The sequence below is a fragment of the Lagopus muta genome, chromosome 5, assembly GCF_023343835.1.
Source record: "Lagopus muta isolate bLagMut1 chromosome 5, bLagMut1 primary, whole genome shotgun sequence".
Lineage (NCBI taxonomy): Eukaryota > Metazoa > Chordata > Aves > Galliformes > Phasianidae > Lagopus > Lagopus muta.
In genome coordinates this window covers 61,614,945-61,636,362 of record NC_064437.1, presented here as the reverse complement: position 1 = coordinate 61,636,362, position 21,418 = coordinate 61,614,945, and the positions used below count along the sequence as shown (strand labels likewise).

The window sequence follows — 21,418 nt, the reverse complement described above, 5'->3', positions numbered from 1 at the left end:
CAGCCACGGTGCAAGCGTCTCGAACGCAGCACTGCTGGCTATGGAAACTGCCTTCAGGAAAAAAAAATACAAAAAAAAAAAAAAGAAGAAGAAAAGCAGACCCTCCCTTTAAGCACACATTGTCAGCTACTGTGGCTCCCTAAGGACCTACAGGCAGGACCATTGCATTGCGTTGACTCAGCTGATTTGAAATGCAAATGCTGGCGGACCCGGGATGCTGTGCATACATTTCCTTTCCATAAGAGGCAAGTTGGACACACTGGGACAACTGCAGAGAGGATTAATAAGCAGAGCGGCCGCTTGTTTCATTTAAACAAATGAGCTCATCCCTCTTGCAGAAATGGAATCGTCCATGAGGGACAGAGGGAGAATATCACAAGCAGCCAAGGTAAACATGGCAATGTGGGAGCTTTCCCCACCCGCAGCGCTCCATCCAAAGGGACTGGGGCTTTGCCACCGCACACACAGCCCCCTGGCAGGGCCAGAAGGTACAGAACCATGGGGATGCTCACAACCGAACACAAGCAAGAGCAGTGGTAGGGATCTTTCAGCCTGCAAAGCACAAGCAAAAACAAACCACAATCCAAACCCTCTGAACAGGCTTATCCCTCTCTGAGGGTAGTAAGGCAACAGAATTCATAGAATCATTTCAGTTGGAAGGGACATTAAAGGCCATCTGGTCCAACCCCCCAGCAATCTGCAGGGATGCCCACAGCTCCATCAGGTGCTCAGAGCCCATCCCCTGACCTCAGGTGTCTCAAGGGATGGGACACCACCACCTCTCTGGGCAGCCTGTGCAGTGCCTCACCACCATTCTTGTAAAAACCTTTCTCCTTAAACCCAGTGTAAAAGTCCCCTCTTCCAGTTTGAACCCATTTCCTCTTATGCTATTACAACAGACCCTACTAAAGAGACTGTCCCCTTCTTTCTTGTGGCCCCCCTCTATGGGGGAACAAGCCAAAAGGGCTGGGCACGACCACTCCTGTGTATAAATTTTATACACCACATTCAGCAGAGGCACTCCATGTGCACGCTGTGTTCCACAGCATCCTAAGGACCCTAAAAAGGGTATCAGCTGCATCACTACCTATACTCGGAATTAAACACTCGAGAAACAAACAGCTTGAGGCTGCGTGACACTTCTGGATCCATGCTGGGGCAGAGGGGTCAGAAGGCTCAAATATATTTAATAGGGATATTAGAACTCACTGACTTCAAAGCACCCTCCCCAGCATTTCAGTGCAGACCTCAGTAGACTTGCACCTTCAGTAGCTTCTGGTTTTTATTGTTTCTGCTTGCAAGAAGGAAAATCCAGTAGTGTTTGCCCACTGCCTGCACTAGAGCACATGGGCTGCTTTTAAGCCCTTTAGCAGCAGAAAGCACTTCTGCAGATATTTACACGGAGAAGCACTAAATGCTGTAAGCTGGACGACACTGCTAATGACAGCAGATCTGTACAGCCACATAAAATGATTCAGAATGCTCATTTTTAACAGAACCTCAGGTAATACACCTGTCAGGAGCTCGTCCAAGTAAAATACAGAATTCAGAGGAAGAGCCTGGAAAAAAAGTAATCTGTATACCCTGGCAGTAGCTTTGCAATGGTTAATAACTCTGAGATACCAACCCAGTGCAGGAAGTGGTACCAGCCTGCAATTACAGGGCTGCATTTAGGGAACCTATTAGGTTGAGGTTACTGCTCAGTTTTATGCGTGGTAGCTGTGCTGAGCTACACATGATTGGTCTTCTGATTGCCATAAGAGCTCCCTATTGGGTTTTATTTATTGCAGAATAAAGAAGACAATAATTCTAAGAAAGGCAAACTCCACAATGAGAAAATGAAGCCCTTGCAGTTTTCTGGGAGCCAACAGGGAGAACAGAGGCACCATTTGTCCTGCAGTGGAGAAAATGGGAATATTGTGGTACTTTCCTAACAAATATAAAGCGTGCATTTAAAATGCCTATCACTTTGCTCCTTGCTACATTCACCTGAAGCCACGCTTTTCTTTAAGTTATTCTGAATGCTCAGAGCATCACATCATTTCACTACACACACTTCAGTGCATGCAATGAAGCGTTATACAATTACAGCAAAAGCAACTTTGAAAAGCTGGCTGTGGCCTTTTATTCCTCCATGGATACAGAAGCACTGACCCGAGCCTCAGGAGTGAACACAGATGCAGAGCAGCCCACAACGTGGGCTCTCCCTGCAGCTCCGTGTGAGGGGAGCTTTGCCTCTCCTGCCTGGCCCCAGTCCATCCTTTAGGCCTGCCAACAGAAGTGCTAATTTAGTACTAAATTTAGTGCTGGCTTTTAAAAATATAAGAACTGTGTTGATACCATAAAAGTACATCTGGTAAGAACTAGCCTGGGACCTGAAAAACACACAGCTGGGGCTCAAAAACCAAAATCTCACTGTGGCTTCAAAGGAGTTGAAGATGCCCCAGGCATCTCAGCCCAGGGTTGTTCCAGACACCATCCACATAACTTACTGTGATTCCAAGGCTCAAAAAGGGTATCTAAATATTCAGTGCCATCTTTTAAAATTTATCACTTCCTTCTGTTTGTTTCATTCACTTCGGCCTGTATGAAATATTTGCTACAGCCCCTAAATATTTGGTCTTACTCCATTTTGTGTTTATATATAAATTCAGACTTGGGTCACCAGCACCCAATTTGAAATTTTTGGCTTCCATCAAAAAAGCCGTGCTGGGCAGGACTGTGATAGGATTTATGATTAAGTAAAACTTATGTTTTGTTCTTGGCTTCACCATAGACCTCGCTAAGCCCTAAGGCTAGTCATAAACGTGGCCACACACATACACACACTACCAAACATCAAAGAGCCCTCTGCAAGAAAGCACTGCCTCTCATATCTTACCACCCCCCTTGGGATGGGTGCCCAAATCTCAGCCCAAACATCTCAATTGCAATCCAGGATTGGGGTACTGTGCAGAAGCCAGCACTGTGTGCAACCAACAGCACAGAACAGCAAAAGCAAACAACCCAGTAACTAAAGTGGGTTTCTCTGACATGCTGAAGGCTGCTGTCAAAGCCCTGAGGAACGATACTGCCTCTTTTAAAGCAATTTTTAAAAGGGGGAAATGTTAACAAAGGAGAGATTTATTTTTTAAATGGGATCCTAAAAATACACACTGAGATTTAGATGATATTACCTTGGGATCCCAAAGCCTTGAATGCGGCCTGAGAAGCAGTTTGTATCCCAAGGATTCCTTTATTTGTAGGCTGCCTGGTTTCAAGGCGCTCGTGAATAGGGCACCCACAACATCAGCCTGATAAGACATATCAGTCATAAGCTCATCACCTTCACTAACAGACTAAAAAGACCACATTGCACCAAGAAAATCAATGCTGTTCTGTATAGTTGCAAGGCCAGCCAGTGCCTAGGGGAGGCTGCCTGCACACTGGAGAGCACATCAGCACATAAAAGCACTGGCAGCTTTTGAAGCACAGCCCTTTCAGGGCACCCCAAGGCTGAGGGCTCCTGCACTCCAAATCCTCCCCCCACAGCTGCTTAAGAATTCAAGCACTGGTCATTATAGAATGCATAATGCACGGTTCTAAACACGCCATACATTTTCTTGCACTTCTTTACCCACCACCACACTTTTCAGCCCTGCCGCAGCTACAATTTCCTTTTCTTGGTTTATTCTTCTCCCTCCTGTAGCCAGATTTTTGTTCCTTACTCCTCTCTCCCTCTCTCGTGACCAAGAGGCCCTCAACCTTATAACTGAGAGTCACTCAAAGGCTTCCTTGAGCAGTGAGCTGCTGAGGCTGCCAGCTGACTTGCCACAAACCATTTGCTCCCCTTCACTACAGCTCTTTGCTTTACCTGGTTATTGCTACTCTGATGTTAAACACGGAGCTCTGCCAGCAGGAATCAATGCAGCACCACGTTGATTCTGTGTGTATTTCTCCAGACAGTTTGCTCCACAGTCCAGCTCACTGCCTGCACTGCCATGGCACAGGGACAGTGGCAGGATGTAATGCTGTACCACAGCATCACCAAATATTTCTCTCTTCCCTTAGTTTTATGGAGCAACTCCATGCTACAATTGAAAGAACAAAGGAAATATGTGAAATCTACAACAAATTTACCCCCTTTTGGCTCACTGGAAGAAAAAATGCTAACATAAATTGTAATGTCTATGTTTTAGTAGTGCCTAACAAATAGGCTTTTAGTTCTGTTCATGTGCACAGTATTATTGAGATAATAGTATATAGTCAGCAATGTAAGGACATATCATCATCCTTAGCTATCCCTAATTTGATCTCATCCAGCACATATAAATCAGAAATTCCATCCTAGATTAAGGACCAAAGAGCTTCAGATTGAAACCATCATCGCAGATCTTTTGTTTGGTTGTTGTTTTTTTACTGATTTTTTGGTTTATTCATTTTGTAGCTGTTCCTTTTATTTACACGGGCTTGAAGGGCACCCAGGAGAGCATGAATGAAACCTAAGTAGCAAAATCATCAAGGACCCTGTTAAATGAGTTTTTCCAATATATTCTTCAAGAAAAAGAAAAGCAGTTCTTTCTATTGCCTTTGCACAAGGCTGGGCATTACACAGCCCTTTCTGCATTGCCATGGTATCAAAGGGTATGCCACGAAATAACACGAGCTGATACTAGGTGTAAATCTTTAGAGGTTCAACTTAATCTTACATCAAATGCCTCCACTTACCTAGATTAACGTGAGTGCTTTATTTGCATTGCTCCATTATTAGTCCCTGAAAAAAACACAGTATCTCAGAATTTAAAGCCTGAGCGCATTAACAAAATGCTTCTAACTCCCAAGTCAAGAAAAAAAACAGGTGACCTGTGATGATGCTCTCAAAATAGACAGTGCAGCTCATAGGAAACAAATGCTAGAATACGTTCCCCCAAAAAAGGAAACAAATAAATACTCCCTAGATGTGCACACACACAATTGATCAGTGTTGAGTTGCTAAGGTCACTGCTTAATCTAAATTGCAAGTGAGATCAATGGCATTAAGAGTTATGGATAATAGTTATTGAATTTCCTGCTTAGTTATTGAAATTTCCTGTGTTAGAAACCCACTGCAAAGCCAATAAAAGGGGTCTCTAAATGCTTCTCTTCAGGATGCCATGGGCTCTGCAGTCTTTCAGGGCCCAGTGGTGAATTAGGACGGGTAAGGTGAGAACCAAACACAACAGATTCCATGTACAGATAGAGAGATGTGCTTTTGGAGAGCAGGGAAGCCTCCATGGCAGCCATGCAGAGATGCCACCCAAGGAACAAGGAGGGCTTTTCATCCCACAGATCTGCAAGACCTACGTTAAGGTTCAAGGGCAGCCTTGAATTGGTGTCTTCTTACGCTCACCTACAGCTTCATTTTGAATCTGAGAGACTCCACAGAAAATTGGTTCGAGCCTTTTCAGTATTTTTCAGGTTTTTCCTTTTAAAGGATGGGCCAAAACCCAGCAGTAGGGGTAGGTGGAGCTCCTGCCCCAAAAGCACAGGCCCTACTCAGCCACATCATTGACCGCTGAGAAACACAAACCTGGCCCCAGTCTAACCCTGTATTGCCTGCTCTAACACAGGAGGCGCCCATATCCCTCAAATCCTCCTCCTTGCTGGCAGCACCAGGACATGATGCCTGTCCTGCCCTTGTACTGCCACAGCAAGATGATTAACGCCACTCTAAAATTCCTTGTGGATGGATTAGTGTAATGACATATTCATTTTCATGCTGTTGAACCTGTTTTAGCAGCAAGGAAATCATCATCTATCGCCTGAGGGAACCTGTAAAATACACAGCAATAAGCAGCAAACACAGGGCCACCATCACCCTTTTGTCCACAGCCACATGCAGGCAGCAGCTTTACAACACACAACTAATTGCCTTCTTAGAGCATAAGCATGCAGGGTGCACCTCGGGGAGCACAAATTCTAAACAAAGATACGGTCAGAAAATTGGTACAATTTCACATTTCTATTAAGTGCCCATTAACATATCATGATTTGGCTTTTAAAATTCAAATCAGTGGAAACTATTTGTTGAATTGATGCTGTTTTATGGAAGCCGTCCTCTGCCAGACCTTGGGGTCTCCAGGAACCCTGCCCATCACACAGGGTCACCCAGAGAAGCCTGCAGGATGCTGTCCCTTGTCTGGGGACCACACCATAAAAGCCTGTAAGCGGTGACAAGAAAATGCTCTTAGTCTACAATACTTTGAGCTGTAAACAGAGCAGACATCTTAGGATTTAATGGGACAGGCTGGCAAGGAGTGAGCAGCACAAAGCATCCTCCTGCTCAGGACTGCACAGTGCTGAGCACAGCCCTCAGGCCAAAGGCTGGGAGACACAATCTCGTTCAAAAGGCTGAAACAGAGGAAATGAATGGATGAGCAGAGTGGCTCATTTTTGCCCATTTCTTGGAGGACTGGTTGGTAACATGAAAGATATCTACTTATGTTGTGCTTCAGGAGGTGAATGCTTTGCAGGTTATCAACCATTGAGCCTCAAGAAAAATCCTTGGTTTTTAGTTTCCGAGACCTAAGCAACTTCATTTCAACATCTTCACACTGTTGCTTCTTCTACAAAAATCACTTCATTTGTGCACCAGACAGTCTACATAACCTAGAAAGCATGCTACAATACAGTTCATGCAGTACATTTAAAAACAAAAACTAGAAACAGATGCAGAATGTATCACATCCATCTCTCTCCCTGACAACACAATTGGGAATGGATCAGCTCTCCAGATTCTTGCTAGCTCTATCCACAGTGGTTCCTTAAATGACAAGTTACACTCACTAGCAATATTTCAGCACTTCTACCAAATTATTAAGTGCCTGTGATGCAGTTCATAAGCAGCTCATCATAATCAGAGGAGAGTGAAACGCCTCAAGAATCTATTTTGCAGAAAACTGTGCAGAGGCAAAGCACTTGCAGAAGTTTAGCACCTCACTGTGCAAACAGCTGCCAGAAATGTGACGAAACGAAAAATAATCGAGCTTGCACACTATTATTTTCTGTGTCCTGTTTGGGTTGACCTGATAAACAGAAAATACAGAAAAGTGCATGAAGGCTCAAGAGGCATTAACATAAGGGGCTGTTTGGACAGTAATACGAGGAGAATGGAAGAGCTCTTTTTATCCTACAGATCTCTCCAATTCCCACCTCCACATGCATTATGATCTGTGATAAACTTGTGTTCACAGTGCAAAAAGAGCAAACACATCAGAGAAGTTCAGCTTTAGAGAAGGCTGCAGGTGATCAGACTGCTCATCTCCAATGATAATGAAGATGCACATTTCGGTTAGCGACAGCCCAGGCTGGGTTTTGATGTTGCATGAAGCAATTCTATTAATATTACTTAATTGTTTACTTCATTACTCTGTTGTTTACCTCAAAGAGATTCTTAAACGCACATTTTCAGCAGTCAGCTCTGCCTGTCCATACACTTCTCAAATGATTTCTCATCTCTTCATGCAGCTTTTAGAGAATGACCAGAATATCCTCTGTTCAGAGAATTCTCTCCAGATGACAGAACTTGCAGGCTGCTGCCAAACAGACCTTCAGACACTTCTTTTCCTTACCAACTGTATGCACTTAAAAAGAACAGGTGTGTACAGTACCATAAAGGAGCAAACAACTAACCCTACGTCACAGCAAGCATGTAAGTTAAACTAGAGCTTAGGACACCACTTTCTGATCAAAATTCTCAGAAATATATAAAGGTAAATTCACCAACACGTTTCCTAGGTATGAAACTATAGATGATTTTTGAGCAGTGTTTGCTGATAGCTATTCATTCTCTGTTCCACAGCAGAACACATCCATTGTGTACGTTCCTATCTGTGATTCAGGGTATCCTCCTGCTGACACCAGCACCTTCTGACATTTCTGAATGTCACATTAAGCAGAACAGCTGTATTTCCCATGGTGTCTCCCATCTTGCAGCATGCTTGTCACAAGCTGCCAACCTGTATCTGTGGGGTGGAGAAAGACACTCTCCAGAGAGTTCCCATTTAATATTCTCAACTGTGCTGTGACCTTTCCCATTAATAGATGTCACAGTGAGGGCATGCCATTATTGCCAAGCCACAGCAGCACAGTGGTTAATCACCCACAAGACAGGCACCACCCAAAGCTGTGACATGAATACCCACAGACATGTGTCCTCTGGTCTATATCTGAGATGGGAGGACACAGCCTGGGGGTTTTCCCAGCAGAATTCCCTGAGGCCATTTAACAGTCAGTGCAAAGCTGAAGGAGAGAAAGATTAGCTTTGAAATGGAGATGTTTCTTTAGCAAGAATGAAACCAAGCTGAACTTCTTTCTTCACTACTGTCAACTACAATGCAGCATCTGAAGAGGAATGAGCAAAACGGTTCTCCTGAGGAGCAAAAAACAACCAAAAACAAAACAACTGAATATTTAAGAATTTAAAAACAGTGAGGAAGATCAGTGCACTAACAACCAGTGTAGTGCAAGCTCCCTCTTCTGGTCTTCCAGGGGAAATGTAGTGGAACAAGCAGGTCTTCATCATCTAGCAATTGGTTTCAAAATCTAGTAACAAAGTGTTCACGCAATTTAGGCAAAACACCCAATATTTTAAGACAAAAACATATAGATGTGGAAATTTACTTCAAATGCATGAAATAGCACTGAACACTACCTCTTTATCTCCTCTGTGACACTTCCAGCTTCCTGAGGAGGCAGCTCTACTTCACCACCAGGGGCTGCAGCCACCAGCACATCCCCGGAAACGAGCCCACCAGCTTCTTCACAGCTATCAGGCTTGGAAGTGCTGGAAAATAATCACGAAAAATCACCAGCTGATAAATTTAAAGAAGGCCCACGGACCTGCAGTGAAATCTCTTGAAAAGATGAGTTTGAGTAGATCTCAACTTCTGTCAGGAGCACACTGTTCCATCACTGGTACTCTCCCCTCTGCCTCCCATGAATTACTTCTTCCTACAAAGCCTACTTAAATTCTCAGGTGACCACATGAACAGCAAACTACTGCAAAGCTTTGACAGCTCTTACAAACCCAAGCATGATCTTCCAGAGGAATTCAAGACTGTTCTGCTACATGCAATGGAGATGAATGACAGAAATCCCTAATTACTCCTGTACAGGTCTCACAGAGACCTTTCTCCTCACAACAGATCATAAACACTCAGTTTAAGTGACTTCAAAAGGAACCAAAGGAGCATTGCAGCCACCAAGTGCTTCCCAAGGGTGGCTCTGACACACCAGGGGGACAGAAGTGCCCTGAGGCAGCTTCCCAACTTGTTTCTGCAAGTTCAGACCCAAGGAAATGTTGGTGGAACTAGGCCAGGGGTGAGAAGCTGCTTTTAGACTTCCTAAGCTAAGTATTAATGGCCATTTCTGTCATTCTATCCTTTAAATTTCATTTCCTCTCCCTGCCCCCAGTAGTTACACTTGAATAACTGCATTACTGGATAAGAGCTGGTAAGGTTCAGGGACAAATTGTTCCTTTCTTTAGAAACATGCACACAAGCAAGGACAGCCATAAATCACATCTCTCTAACTTTAGCCACAGTACCTATCAGCATGGAGACAGTGATTCCCCAAAGTGTTTATCCACACAGACCACGAGCACTTAAAAGGGGTCTACGTAATTAGCTCACATGCACGAAGTAGCTCTGTGCCATATGGGCTAGCTATTATGTTATTTCTTCCAAGAAACCAGCCAATTATCTCTGCTCTGAGCACTTCTCTCTCCCTTCCTTCCTTTCCCACCCTGTCCTGACACCGACGCAAACTTCCCGACTCCCCAGTCCCATCAAGTCCTTTATTTAAAAGCAAGCTGTTTCCTTTTTCCACAGGGAAGACTCTTCCCTTTGCTAAAAATGTCTTTATCCTAATATAGAAATGGCATCGACTATATACAAACGCTATGTGACTATATAGGGTCACATGGAGATGAGAGAAAGTTAAGATTTTCAAGGAAAAAGTGGATTGCTAAGAATAAGAAAATGCTGAACACACGTTTGGAGAGCAAACAAAGAATCACAAAACACAAACACTACAAAGTGGACCCAGCAAAGCAAGAATACTGAATGTACACACAGTTACAGACATTACATTGTGTACACAAGAAAGCATCTCAGCTAACTGCTTGCAGTAGCACTCACATCTCACTGCCCTTTGCAGTCCCTCAGCTCTCCCCTTTACACCTTTCCACATAAAAGGAAAACATCTTCAGCAATATCCTTTGACTGATGCCACTGCTGACACTCTGCAAAGCAAAACAAGCTATCAGAATGGGCATTTTTAGAAGAGCTCTGCTTCCTGGGACTTGGGAAGCACAGGCCTTGCTTTGACAAGCTGTAACACCAATATGTGTTAAGCCCACAATGAACCATGCATTGGCTACTCTGGATCCTGCTGAGTTGAGCTGATCTGAAAACACTCTTTTCCACCTCTGCCTCTGTGTATTTTTCAGCAATTCTCAAAAGCCACCTCCTGATGCTCCGCGTGCTCCTCCATTCCCCAACACATCTCCCACGAAACAGGAGTGCTGCACCTGCAGTGTAAGCAGGAATACGTCCAAAAAGAATTTCTCCTAGAGCTACATGCACTGACAAAAAAATGCTTGGCCAAGCAGCCAATGAACTCTTGACCTAATTCTTTTCAGGGCACTTGCTCTGTATATACAGTAAATAAAATGCAGTATTAAGCAGATGTGATGCCCTGATGCCTCTGATCAATACATTACCAGCAGGGGAGGAGAAGCAGTCCCCGAGAACCAAAACAAAGATACAGTTTCTTGACTGACAGATGGATGAACAACCTGATCTCTTATTATGAACTGCCATCTGGAAGACATTTGGCACAAACTGACCCCTGCCTTACACGCACCATTATTTTCCCCTGACAGAGTGCCCACCATCTGCATTATATGATGCTCCTGATGGGGAAACAAAAGGAACTTATTAATGGATAACTACATACGTTGCAAGAAAACCCACTTTGTAATCACATTTTATTGCAGATAGACTGGAAAGGATTATGCCACCCTGGTAAGTACAACACACAGGTGTAAGCAGGGAGCATCAACACAGTGACATCGCATGCATGTGCACTGGAGAATTTCTCTGCAGTCGCAGTGAAAGCAGTGGTACAGAATATCTACACAAAAACAGTAAAAGAAAAAAAAAAAAGATAGGCAAGTACCTGCATCCTGCCACAGGTGAAGAGATGAGGAATAAGGCAAAGACACAAAGCAACAGATACCACTCAGATTCCCCTCAGACAAGAAAAGCTCAGTCCTGCTGTCACCGATCCCAAAGGTGGGCACAGCCCCACGTGCCATAGAAGTATTGATCTCACTGGCTTTCAGCATTACAGTCATCCAGTCAGGACTGAACAAACCACTGTGGGTCACTGCTGGGAGCTGGAAGCCTGTTTCAGGCAGGAGTGGAAGTGATGCAGCTGCACAAGATGAACCCAGCCTGCCTACCAGCTGCATCTGCAGGTGGGATCACGTGTGAGCTGGTGCATTTTAGCACCAGACCTACAAGGAACACTTCTGCCAAGTGCACACCACCTGCACTAACAGGAGCCAGCAAAGCTGGCAGCCTGACCAGGAAAGGCAAGTGAAAGAACAGGCAGGCTTTTATGTCAAAGCAGGTACAAAATAAAGGAAGAACTATACTGATAACAACTGTACAGATTTTGGCTTTTTAAAATGCAAAACCAACAAACAGATGACAACTACCTGCAGCCAGATTCACCCTAGCTGACCGCTGTGCATTTTCTCTCTCACCTACCTGTTTCAGCAACTGAAAGGCTATCACTTCCTGCAGGCTGCATATCCCTGGCTTGCACCCTTTATCAGTGACCCCTTGCAAAAATCCTTGCACCTTCACCATGGCTGGGATACAGAAAGGAGAGCACTGAAACGAGTCCCAGGCACTGTGATTGCTGTAGGCTGTGCCCCGTCACAGCTGTGGCCTCTGCCCAAGACCAACTCTTGCACACTTAAAGATGTAAAACCATCTTTAAGACAGAATGTATAAAGCAGATCAAAATAAAAGGCGTAATATAATGAACCTTAAAGCTCAGATCAAGACAAGAACGTGAACAGGGTGAATCCACAAGGTTTACAGGAAGCAGTGAATTAAGATACTGTGAAGACTGCTCTTCTAAAATGTTTCCTAAGGTGACATGCCTTTTTGCCTACAAATAGCAAACTATCTCCTCAGGGGCAAAAGAGCTTTGTAATTTAGACTGTATTCAAGGGATCTTATGTAAATCTTGGCACTTTTGGTGGTAGGTTTGGTTTTTTTTTGTTTTGTTTCACTCCACTGCACTCAGTATCTCACAGCTCCACCTCACTCACTGCTCACTCTTTTCTATTGTTTGCTATTATGACAGACAGTGCATTAATAAAACAGAATCCCTGGAACAAAATTAATCCAAATAAATTTATTAAACACAAAAAAGCACAACAATTCAAGTAAAAACTTACAAGGACTAGAAGAAATCCACACCATGAGCTTCCTGTGCGAGCTTCTCTAGATCCCCTTGTCTCTTGGTTGCAGGAAGAAGTTTGTTTCTCAGATTCACTCAGCATTAGCAGCCTAACTAGCTTGGGGACAGGTGGAAGACGAGCAACAGCTCCACGCCAAGGATACCTGGCTTTTAAGGTGGATTGTGCAAACCCCACAAGGTTCTTTCTGCCTTTGATAGTGTATTACTACTACTTTAGCTAACCAGTTTAATGCTAGCTTAAATACTCCAGACATGTTTACACTCCTCTGAATTCATGGTGACTGAAGGTTAAACACACCCTGTTGGCAGGTAAGGCAAATTCACACCCAAGGATCTTGACAACCCAACTGCCACCAGCACAACAAAGCAACAGACTTCCTTCTCAAATAAAAGCAGACAAAAAGCTCTGTGTCCAACAGAAATGAGATAATTGAATGCTTGGTCATCAGCATCCTGCTGTTATGGAACTTCTTAAGAGTCAGAAAGCTCTGAAGGATCAGTTACTCTGTATTCTAACCCCTTCCAAAAAAACAAACCTAAGAAAAAACAGTACAAGCATCTAAAAATAATAAATGCCTGTACTGAACCTTCACATAGTCCAGCCCTCTGCTCCAAAGTGATTCACTCTTGGAGAAAGGAAAACAACATCTTCCTTTGAAGGTTTTGCTTGAGCAAAAAAATTTAAGTCTCAATAAAGATTATACAACACCTCACCAGCTACAGATTCAGCAAACCCCTCAGCTAAGTGGCCATAGCACACATATATCCATCCAGCAAGAGAGGTGGCAATTTCTCAGCTATTGCTGAGCTCTGTGGCCCTCCTCACCCCTCCCAGCACCCCACCATAATGCTCTCACAATACCTTGCTGCAGTCAGCTCAGCAGCATCCGTGGGCTCAACATTTCCATAAGCCGTGGAAACAGCTTGGGCTTGTTCAGGAGGACCAAGGGCAGAAGCCAACTGTATATCATCACCTGGCCCAGGAGGGCTGCGGAGAGAAAAGACATGGAAAAAGGCAGCCTTAGAGGTCTGAATTACAGCAGCGTTACTGTCACTTGGCTGGCTGAAGCCCTTGCTGTTCAGCATGCCTGTGCTGACTCGTGTGCTGGGGAATGCAGGGAAAGTTGGTATTTTTAATATAAGTTGCTGTTGTGTACAGCTTTATTGTTCCCACAAGACTGAAGTCACTGGAATTTTGACTGTGTTACAACTGCAGGAGCAATGAGATAATACAATCCAGCAGCAAATTAAACCAATTGTGATTCTGATTTTTAAAAGCAAGTGAGAAAATAAGCTACTGCTTGAACAAGAGAAGCAGCAAGGCTGCCTCGACACAGCCATCTAACACCAGGGAGCTGGAGCCCAGCTTCCACCCACCCCAGAGCTTGCTGAGCATTTTAGGGCATGTGCAATGCACAGGGAGAGCAGGCCTTGTCCCAAAGCTGAGCTAGCAGGGAACCCCCAGCAGGAGCACAGGTGGAAAGGAAGCAATCTAGAAACCCACATTGGAATCAATGAAGAAAGGTTCCTTGCTGAAGAAGGGTTTTTTTTGTTTGTTTGTTTTGAATAAAGGCACCAAAACACAGGAACCTCCTGAAAGCCGCGTTTTTGTTACCTATTTCAACCTGACTTTCCCCTGTGACCACCCAGGGATCAAAGCCCTGGAAGTATCGCGTTTCCCTGGAGCTCACAACAGTCCCAAGTTTTCTCTAAAGCACAAAATGTGACCTCCAGTCAGGGCTGCAATTTCACACCTGCGGGTTCTCCCGAGTGGCTCTCAGGTGCCACTTTTCTCAGCTCTATCCTGTCCATATTGTTCCCAGTCCTACCAAGTGAACGCATCCCTGTACGTACACAGCCAGGACTGCACACGGATGGATTTCAATGGAGGTGTATAGACCTGTATCAAGCTTGTTCCCCACTACTTGGAATCTCAGCTCAAAAACAGAACACTCTAAATCACATAACAGCTTCAGCACAGGATGATTACTCCCTCATCTAACCACAAATGCAGCAGTTCTGTACGATTCTGCGCTGTAGTTCAAAGAACAGAGGAAGGAGTCACAGTGCACTACAATAATGTCAACATCATCCTGCAGTTAAAGCGCTCCGTAATAACGTCAGCGTTGTCCCGGTGATGACTACAGGCTGCCATCTGAGCATACTCACATTCCACAGCTTTTATCTAAAGAATTCTGTCAAGTAGAGCATCCATCTGCGAAAAGTGATTTGTCAAGCCAGCTTTCTGCTTTGCTTTTTACGTTTATGATCCTTGGTATGTCAGTGTTAGCACAGATGACTGTGCCCAGCACCAGCTCTGCGCCCTAACCCAGTGAGAAGCCTTTGCTCTCAGCCAATGGCTGCACAACAAACTCGGGTTTGTAACTCAAAACTCAGGGTTGGGGAGGGGACGGTGCAGCCATCCACCAGCAGGCCAGGCTGCTCAGTGCTGACACACCACCAAGTCAGCCCAAAGCTGCTCTGACGGGTTCCACCACCAGCATCGCTGGGCCTGGCAGCCACCCTCCCTCACGGGCACCCGCCTGTCCCCGCACCGAGGCCTCACAGCCCGCAGGCTGAGCCCTTCAGCATCCCAGCCCTGCCAAAACACCGCCAGCTTTTTCCATTCCGATGCCCAACTTCTGGAGGAGGATCTACTGAAAATGATTTCCAAATTCGACTTATGACAAGCGTGACTGAAATACTTCTTAAAGGAAAATACTTCACAGTTTAACAAGCAGTTGCTTGCTAACAGCTGCAGCGAGCACACTGAATTCAGCCCTGACAGCGTGGGGCTCAGCCTGCTCCAAGCTGAACATAAGAAGGATGCTGACCACTGAGTATCCACAGGAGTTTCAGCTCTAAACTCTACTTATTGTCAAAAAGATTTTTTTTAAATCACTGTTAAGACGCAAACAGCAAGCTCTGGTCAAAGCTTGACCCATACCACTCACATGCATTAAATGCCAACGAATGAATGAGAAATAACCACGTAAGCCTATATAATTTCTTCTGCTTAAACATTTGAGGTCTGGCCTCTGTTTATGTAAGCAGGTTTTGGAACAAGGCGGGCAGTGTACTTGAAATATGTAAAAAAGCACAGCCTTAAACACACATGGAGGCAAAGCAACAGGTTCCGCTCCAGGTCGCAGACACAGGCAGGACAGTGAGCCCTGACAGCTCACCTACTGACAGCACAGAGAGGCAAACCTTTAAGCCCCAGCTTTAGCTGAAGCTTTAAAACTTTTTGACAGTGGTGCTGGAGACAGAAGGCAGTTGCAGGTCTTGGCATTTTCTCCCCATCCATGTTTTTCCAATCAGGAGAGCTGGATGTGACTCCCTTTGAACAGTCAACAATGGCAGCTCCAAGTTTACTGCAAAGGAAACCAATAAGCATTTCAAGCCCCTCTATCTCCCAGCCCCAGACATTTGGTTGCTTTTAATGAGATAACAGGAAGATTTATAGGTCCTGCTCTTACTCCAGAAATCTCTGGAAAAGAGCATGAAGCACCCTAAGGAAAGGCTGCTCTCATCGTCCTCATGGCTCACTATTTCAGTTTCCTCAAGAAACAAGAAGTTACTCACAGGATAGAACAAGGCCAATAGACAAAATCCTCCAGGGTTTGTACTTGGCTTTACAGTCACTCAGGCCCATTGACAATTCTTTTAGCCTCAGTTTACACACGCGTAAGAAAAAACTCCTAACTGACTGCAGAAAAATGAAGAGAAGGTTTACTATTTCTGAAATGCTCTTAGACTGCAATTTCCCAGGAAAAGAAATCTAGCGGCATCTGCATCAGTTTCAACTCATGCACACATTCTACCTTATCAAACTTCTTCCATGTTTAATTAATTTTTACCTTCCCTTACTTCATTTTGCAGTTTATCTCCTACATTACCACACTCACTGAAGTGAACCTCACATGGAGAAACTCCAAGGAAGTGCTACAATAACTCTATGTACCTTTAGCACTGACATTCTCTGAAAGCCTATCCCTGACTACTGGGACTCCTGTTGATAGATTTAGCAGATTAGGAGGTAAGAAGCTACTTCTTAAATTAAAAATCAACCTCGCTGATATAAAAGAGAAACTGATCTTGCATGGGAAACAGCTTAGGAGTACTGCACAGATCGCCAGCACAGGATTAAATCCAAACAACCCATTGCTCTTTCCACCCCAACAGTATTTCTGAGATAAGGGAAGCTCTAACATTATCAGGATTTTAGGAAAAATGTACGATGCTAAAGCTGAAACGTAAAGCCCAGCTGTGATCCCTAATGACCTTAGTGAACAACCAGACCTACAGGGTAAGTCCAACCACCAGAACAGCTTCACAATGACCAGCAGTGACTGCAGGGTCACGATGCTTTGCAGGCTGCCACAGGTTGGTGAGAGCAGCTAATCAAAGGGCCCAGCCAGTAGCTCAAGCACATGGAAATACACTGCCTCGTGTGAACCCAAAGATCCACTAATACTTTCCAATATTTTGGAAAAATCTCTCTGATTTCTTACGCATTCTGAAAGAGGAACTACATCATAAGCTCTTCAGAAGAGCATCCTTCACTCTGTAGGATTTCAAGTAGAGCCCCCCTCTGCCAGGTGCTGTGCAGTGAGATAACCAGGAGATGAGGTGCCATGGGGCGATTAAACAAGCAGTTTTGATGTACAGGGGAAAAAAAAAAAGCCATTACTATCATTGAGATCTGAGAACTGGCTCCTGGAGAATTACTGCAGTGTCTCCCACCCACAGGTGGTTCTTCCGGGCCAGGCAATGAGCAGAGTGGCTCCAGATGCTGCGTGCCCACCAACACCTCCGGCACGATGTGGCTCAGCTATCCCCATCCCAGCTGGGAGCTGGCTTCACCATGGCTGAGCAACAGGAACCAGCTGCACCAGTACCTCTCAGAAGGGCTCCCTATGGCAGTACCTCACCTCGTTGCAAGGCTCAGCAGCCCCCAGGGGAACTCCTGTACCTGCCGGGCGGGTGGCAGTGCTGCCAGGCTGCTGGGACAGGAGGGGAGCACTTCTGGGAAGCCATGCTGTTCTGGCAGTGCTGGTGGAAATGCTGACAGGACGTGGAGTTATCTTGGCAGGGTGACGTTATCATCTTGGCAGGGTGACGTTTGGCCACACATCACCTGAGGGCTTGGACTTCTTCCCTCACCCAGCCCTCCTTGCTCACAAGTTTTCAGTAACCTAAGCAGCTGTCTTCCTCCTTGGCACAATTAGTCATAACCATTACACGGAAAAATATATATATTTTTTTCCTAGGCACTCTAGCAGACTCCAATCACATTAAACCCTGGCACGTTACTGCACCAAACCCACAAATATTTTAGGTTAAAAGACTCGAAAAGCCCTTAAAACCTCGCAGCACTGCCCTCATCAGCTCAGAGACGGGCCGCACAAACCTTTACAACTCTCAGAAGCACAACCCCGACCCACGCGGGACGGAAACACGCATTCCCGTGACAGCTGACAGCCGCCCGACCCGCCGCACCTCCGGGACTCGAACCCGGGGTCCCCGCCGCCGCCCGCAGCTCTGGAGCCGCCCCGGGCACAGCGGGGGCTCGCACATGGGCGCGGGGCTTTCGGCGGCTCCAGAGAGCGCTGCGAACTCTCCGCTTCTCAGAAAGTTGTCGAAAGGATGACAGAAGAACAGCAAAACAGAGGAACGTATATTCTTTTAGAGATTCATCTTTCAAAGATTTAAATCTTTAAAAGCCGCGCTAAACGCCTCCCCCCAACGCCCCCGAAGCGGCTGCTTACCGCGGCCGGGACTCCCGCACCACCTCCGCCGTTCTCCGTCACCCCCAGCTGCGGGAACGGCCGCGGCCCGGCTCCGCTCCGCCCGGTTCCCCGCCGGCTCCCCCGGCGCCGCCCCGCGCTCACTGCCGGCCCCGGGCAGCCGCAGAGCGAACCCAGCGCCGGGAGGCGGCCCCGCATCGCCCCCGCGGCCCCTCCGCCCGGGGCTGCGGGAGCACAAAGGGCCGAGCGCGGCGGCAGCGGGGCCGGCCGGCCTGGCTCCTCCCAGGAGGCTCCAGCAGCTCGGCCCGGGGAAGGGGAGAGCTGCGGGCAGGTTGGGCTGCAACGTGTCTAACGCACAAAGACTCCGATGTCGGGTGTTTCCTTGTTTTAAAACCGAGCAGCCCTCGCTTCATGGATGGAGTTCAGAGCAAGTCGAAGGGCAGCTTTTACAAACTTTTCCCAGCCTTCTGCTCAAGTGGTGAATTAAAGGCAACTTATTCAACTTTTCTCGGGCATCCTGAAACTTTAACAACTTCTAGAAGTTGAACTATAAGTAGGAACCTGAATGGAACTACTTTATTCCTCCTCCAGTTCTTCCAGGGGGTTGGAACCAAATGATCTTTAAGGTCCCTTTCAACCCAATGCATTCTATGATCCTACAAAATCCCACCTCCTAAATCTGCACCGTTTTGCCTAGACAAAAATGGAGCAGACTTAATTAGCTGCATGCCCTTATGAATCTCTTTGGTCTCCTCTGGGTTTATGGCTGCACAAAAGACCAGCATCATCTGTAATTAAGGGTTTGCATTGAGATGCGCTGCTCTGGAACCCCAGTGCATGCACAAGGGACTCACACCCAGGGAATTAATTTCACGTCTACCCAGGGAGATCATTATCATGCTTATGACCCGTCATACAATAACTACAGACTGCATGTCTATAATATCTGTCATCCCACAGCAAGCCAGCTGATAGGTTCATACTTACCAGACTAGATCTAATGCTGGAGCCACAGAGGCTGAATTCTGGTGGGTGATAAATCCAGCATCTCTTCCTCTGCAGAGCTCAGGGCAGATCTCAAAGGCCTGTGCTGCTCCTGCTAATGGGGGGTACAGTAATGACAGCATTGGGCCCCTAAGAGCATGAATGCAGAGCTGAGCCTCAGGTGGAAAAAGGCAAAAACTTTCACGTTCCTTCCACCAGTGCTGACAGCAGATGATGTGGGTTGTCCCCAGATGGGCTCCCCTACAGCTCTGAACAGCTCCTGCCTGTGGAAGAAACTCACTGTGCCCAGTTAACTACAGAGACCAAAGCTGATAGTGAACTGGGTGAGAGTACAGATAAACCTGCAGAATGCCCCCATTGCTTGTGGTGCATTGGGCGATAACACCACACAGGGAACAAGGAGCTATGGATTGCTCCCAGAGAGCCAGGAGCACCCACTCCAACAGCAAAGATTAGGTTCAAGCTGAGAGTTAAAGTTCTGGGGTGAGCAGCTCTCTGCCTCCCACGCTGCAGGAAAGCAGCAATGGAAACAAGTTGCTGTGATTTCTGATACAGGTACAGGCATCCAGCTGCCATCTCATTTGAGGGGGAACTGAACTCTGTTGTCATCTGGAAACCATTCTGCAAATAGTTCTGCAGGTACGGCAGCCTTCAGGGGAAGGAGACCCCAGAGAGAAAGGGTCGTTAAAACAAACCTTCATTTGCTTGGTGAGCAGCACTTCAGTCTGGCACAGAGCTGCAGACACAGAATAGCTAAGTTCCTGCTAACACAACCAAACTGAGCACTTTTTTTGGAATGGAATAGTCCTTCCACTCAAACAACGTGCTGTCCCTGCTCATTCATCCACTTCTGGCTGTACCCAAACCCTTTCCCTTACAGCCTGTGAGCCAGCACCTGGAGAAGCACTAGGAAGGAGGGGGACACAGCTGGGGGCCATGCCCTGCTCTGCTCCACCCCTGTGAATTCGACCTGAGGGGTTTTCCCATCAACCATCATTTTTGCCAAACCAAAGCACTGTGGGGTGGGAGGAAGTGAGTAAGCACTCAAAAACAAAACAAAACCCCAAGCAAAAAACAACAACAACAAAAAAAAACCAAAAACCCACAACCTCCATGAATTCCCATGAAATTGGCTTGAAAAAAGACTGCTACACTAAATAAATTTAATAACTGCATATTTCCTTCTGAACTTGCCTTCTAGTTTTGAGAACGCAGACAGGATGAACTAACATCAGATTGACAAGCCTCTCCCAGTAAGCACAGCGACAAGATGCTTTGCTCTCCACTCTGCCCCCCTCTTAAAACTCAAGTTAAGGTTATCAGAAGTCAACAAGAAAAACCAGAAGCTGCAGTATTTGTGTTAAACACACAAGAGGTGCCAGGCCAAGATGCATACATTTGTTGTGAGCAATGAGGCTGCAAAAGCATTGGGAAGAATTCTCAGTTGCTCCTTAGCGCCCAATTTCAAGGCCATTTGCATGAAAGGAAACAATAAAAATGCACTTAAATTTGTTTAAAATTAAAAAGGAGTTTCTCTTCTGTGCTTCCCGGTCGGGAGTTCACAGCCATGCACTCTGCAAAACCACAGCATCAATTAGTTGTAGCCCAGCTTGGCTTAGATATCCAAGCCACTTCTGTTACAAACACCTGATATTTATATTTCCACTGCTTTCCACATACAAATTGCCCACACCATCATTTGTGGTGGTTGAAAATGAGGCTGTGCAACTGCCAGCAGTTATTATTGGCAAGGCTTTGAGTTGGCCGTCCCTTCAGAGTCCAGACATTCACCTTAAGCCTCTGCTTTGAACAAAATGGAAAGTCAAATCTTAAACAATTACATTTTGGAAGACTGTAGTGACAGGAAACTGACATGCTGGAAATTTTGAAGTTAAACTGATTCCTTAAAAATTCCTCAAAGAGTCACAACTTCTCTCACTGCATCCCATCACAGCAGTCAAAAAAATCTCAGACATTTTCCAATATTGAGCAGAAGCAGACTCTGTATTTTGACTCATTTAATGGCATTGTCAAGGAGGGGGTTTAAGTTTTTCACTTCTTGTTTTCCTTAGTTGTTAGAAACAGAAATGCTCACGTATTTTTTGTTCTCATTCCAGAGAACAGATCCAGTCTCTCTGCCTGCT

General features: G+C 45.8%; 1 protein-coding gene across 8 annotated transcripts in view; it reads right to left on the bottom strand.

Annotated features, from left to right (window-relative positions):
• The window catches only part of TACC2 (transforming acidic coiled-coil containing protein 2), a 115,403-nt gene that overhangs the window by 51,825 nt on the left and 42,160 nt on the right, over positions 1-21,418 (bottom strand). For 7 of the 8 annotated variants that reach the window (XM_048945089.1, XM_048945088.1, XM_048945091.1 and 4 more), the window contains 2 exons: positions 13,382-13,507; positions 8,672-8,803 (listed from right to left, as the gene is read on the bottom strand). In XM_048945089.1, coding sequence (XP_048801046.1) covers positions 8,672-8,803; positions 13,382-13,507 — 258 coding nt within the window. The remainder of the gene's footprint in view (positions 1-8,671; positions 8,804-13,381; positions 13,508-21,418) is intronic. The other variant, XM_048945095.1, reaches the window with a different exon arrangement.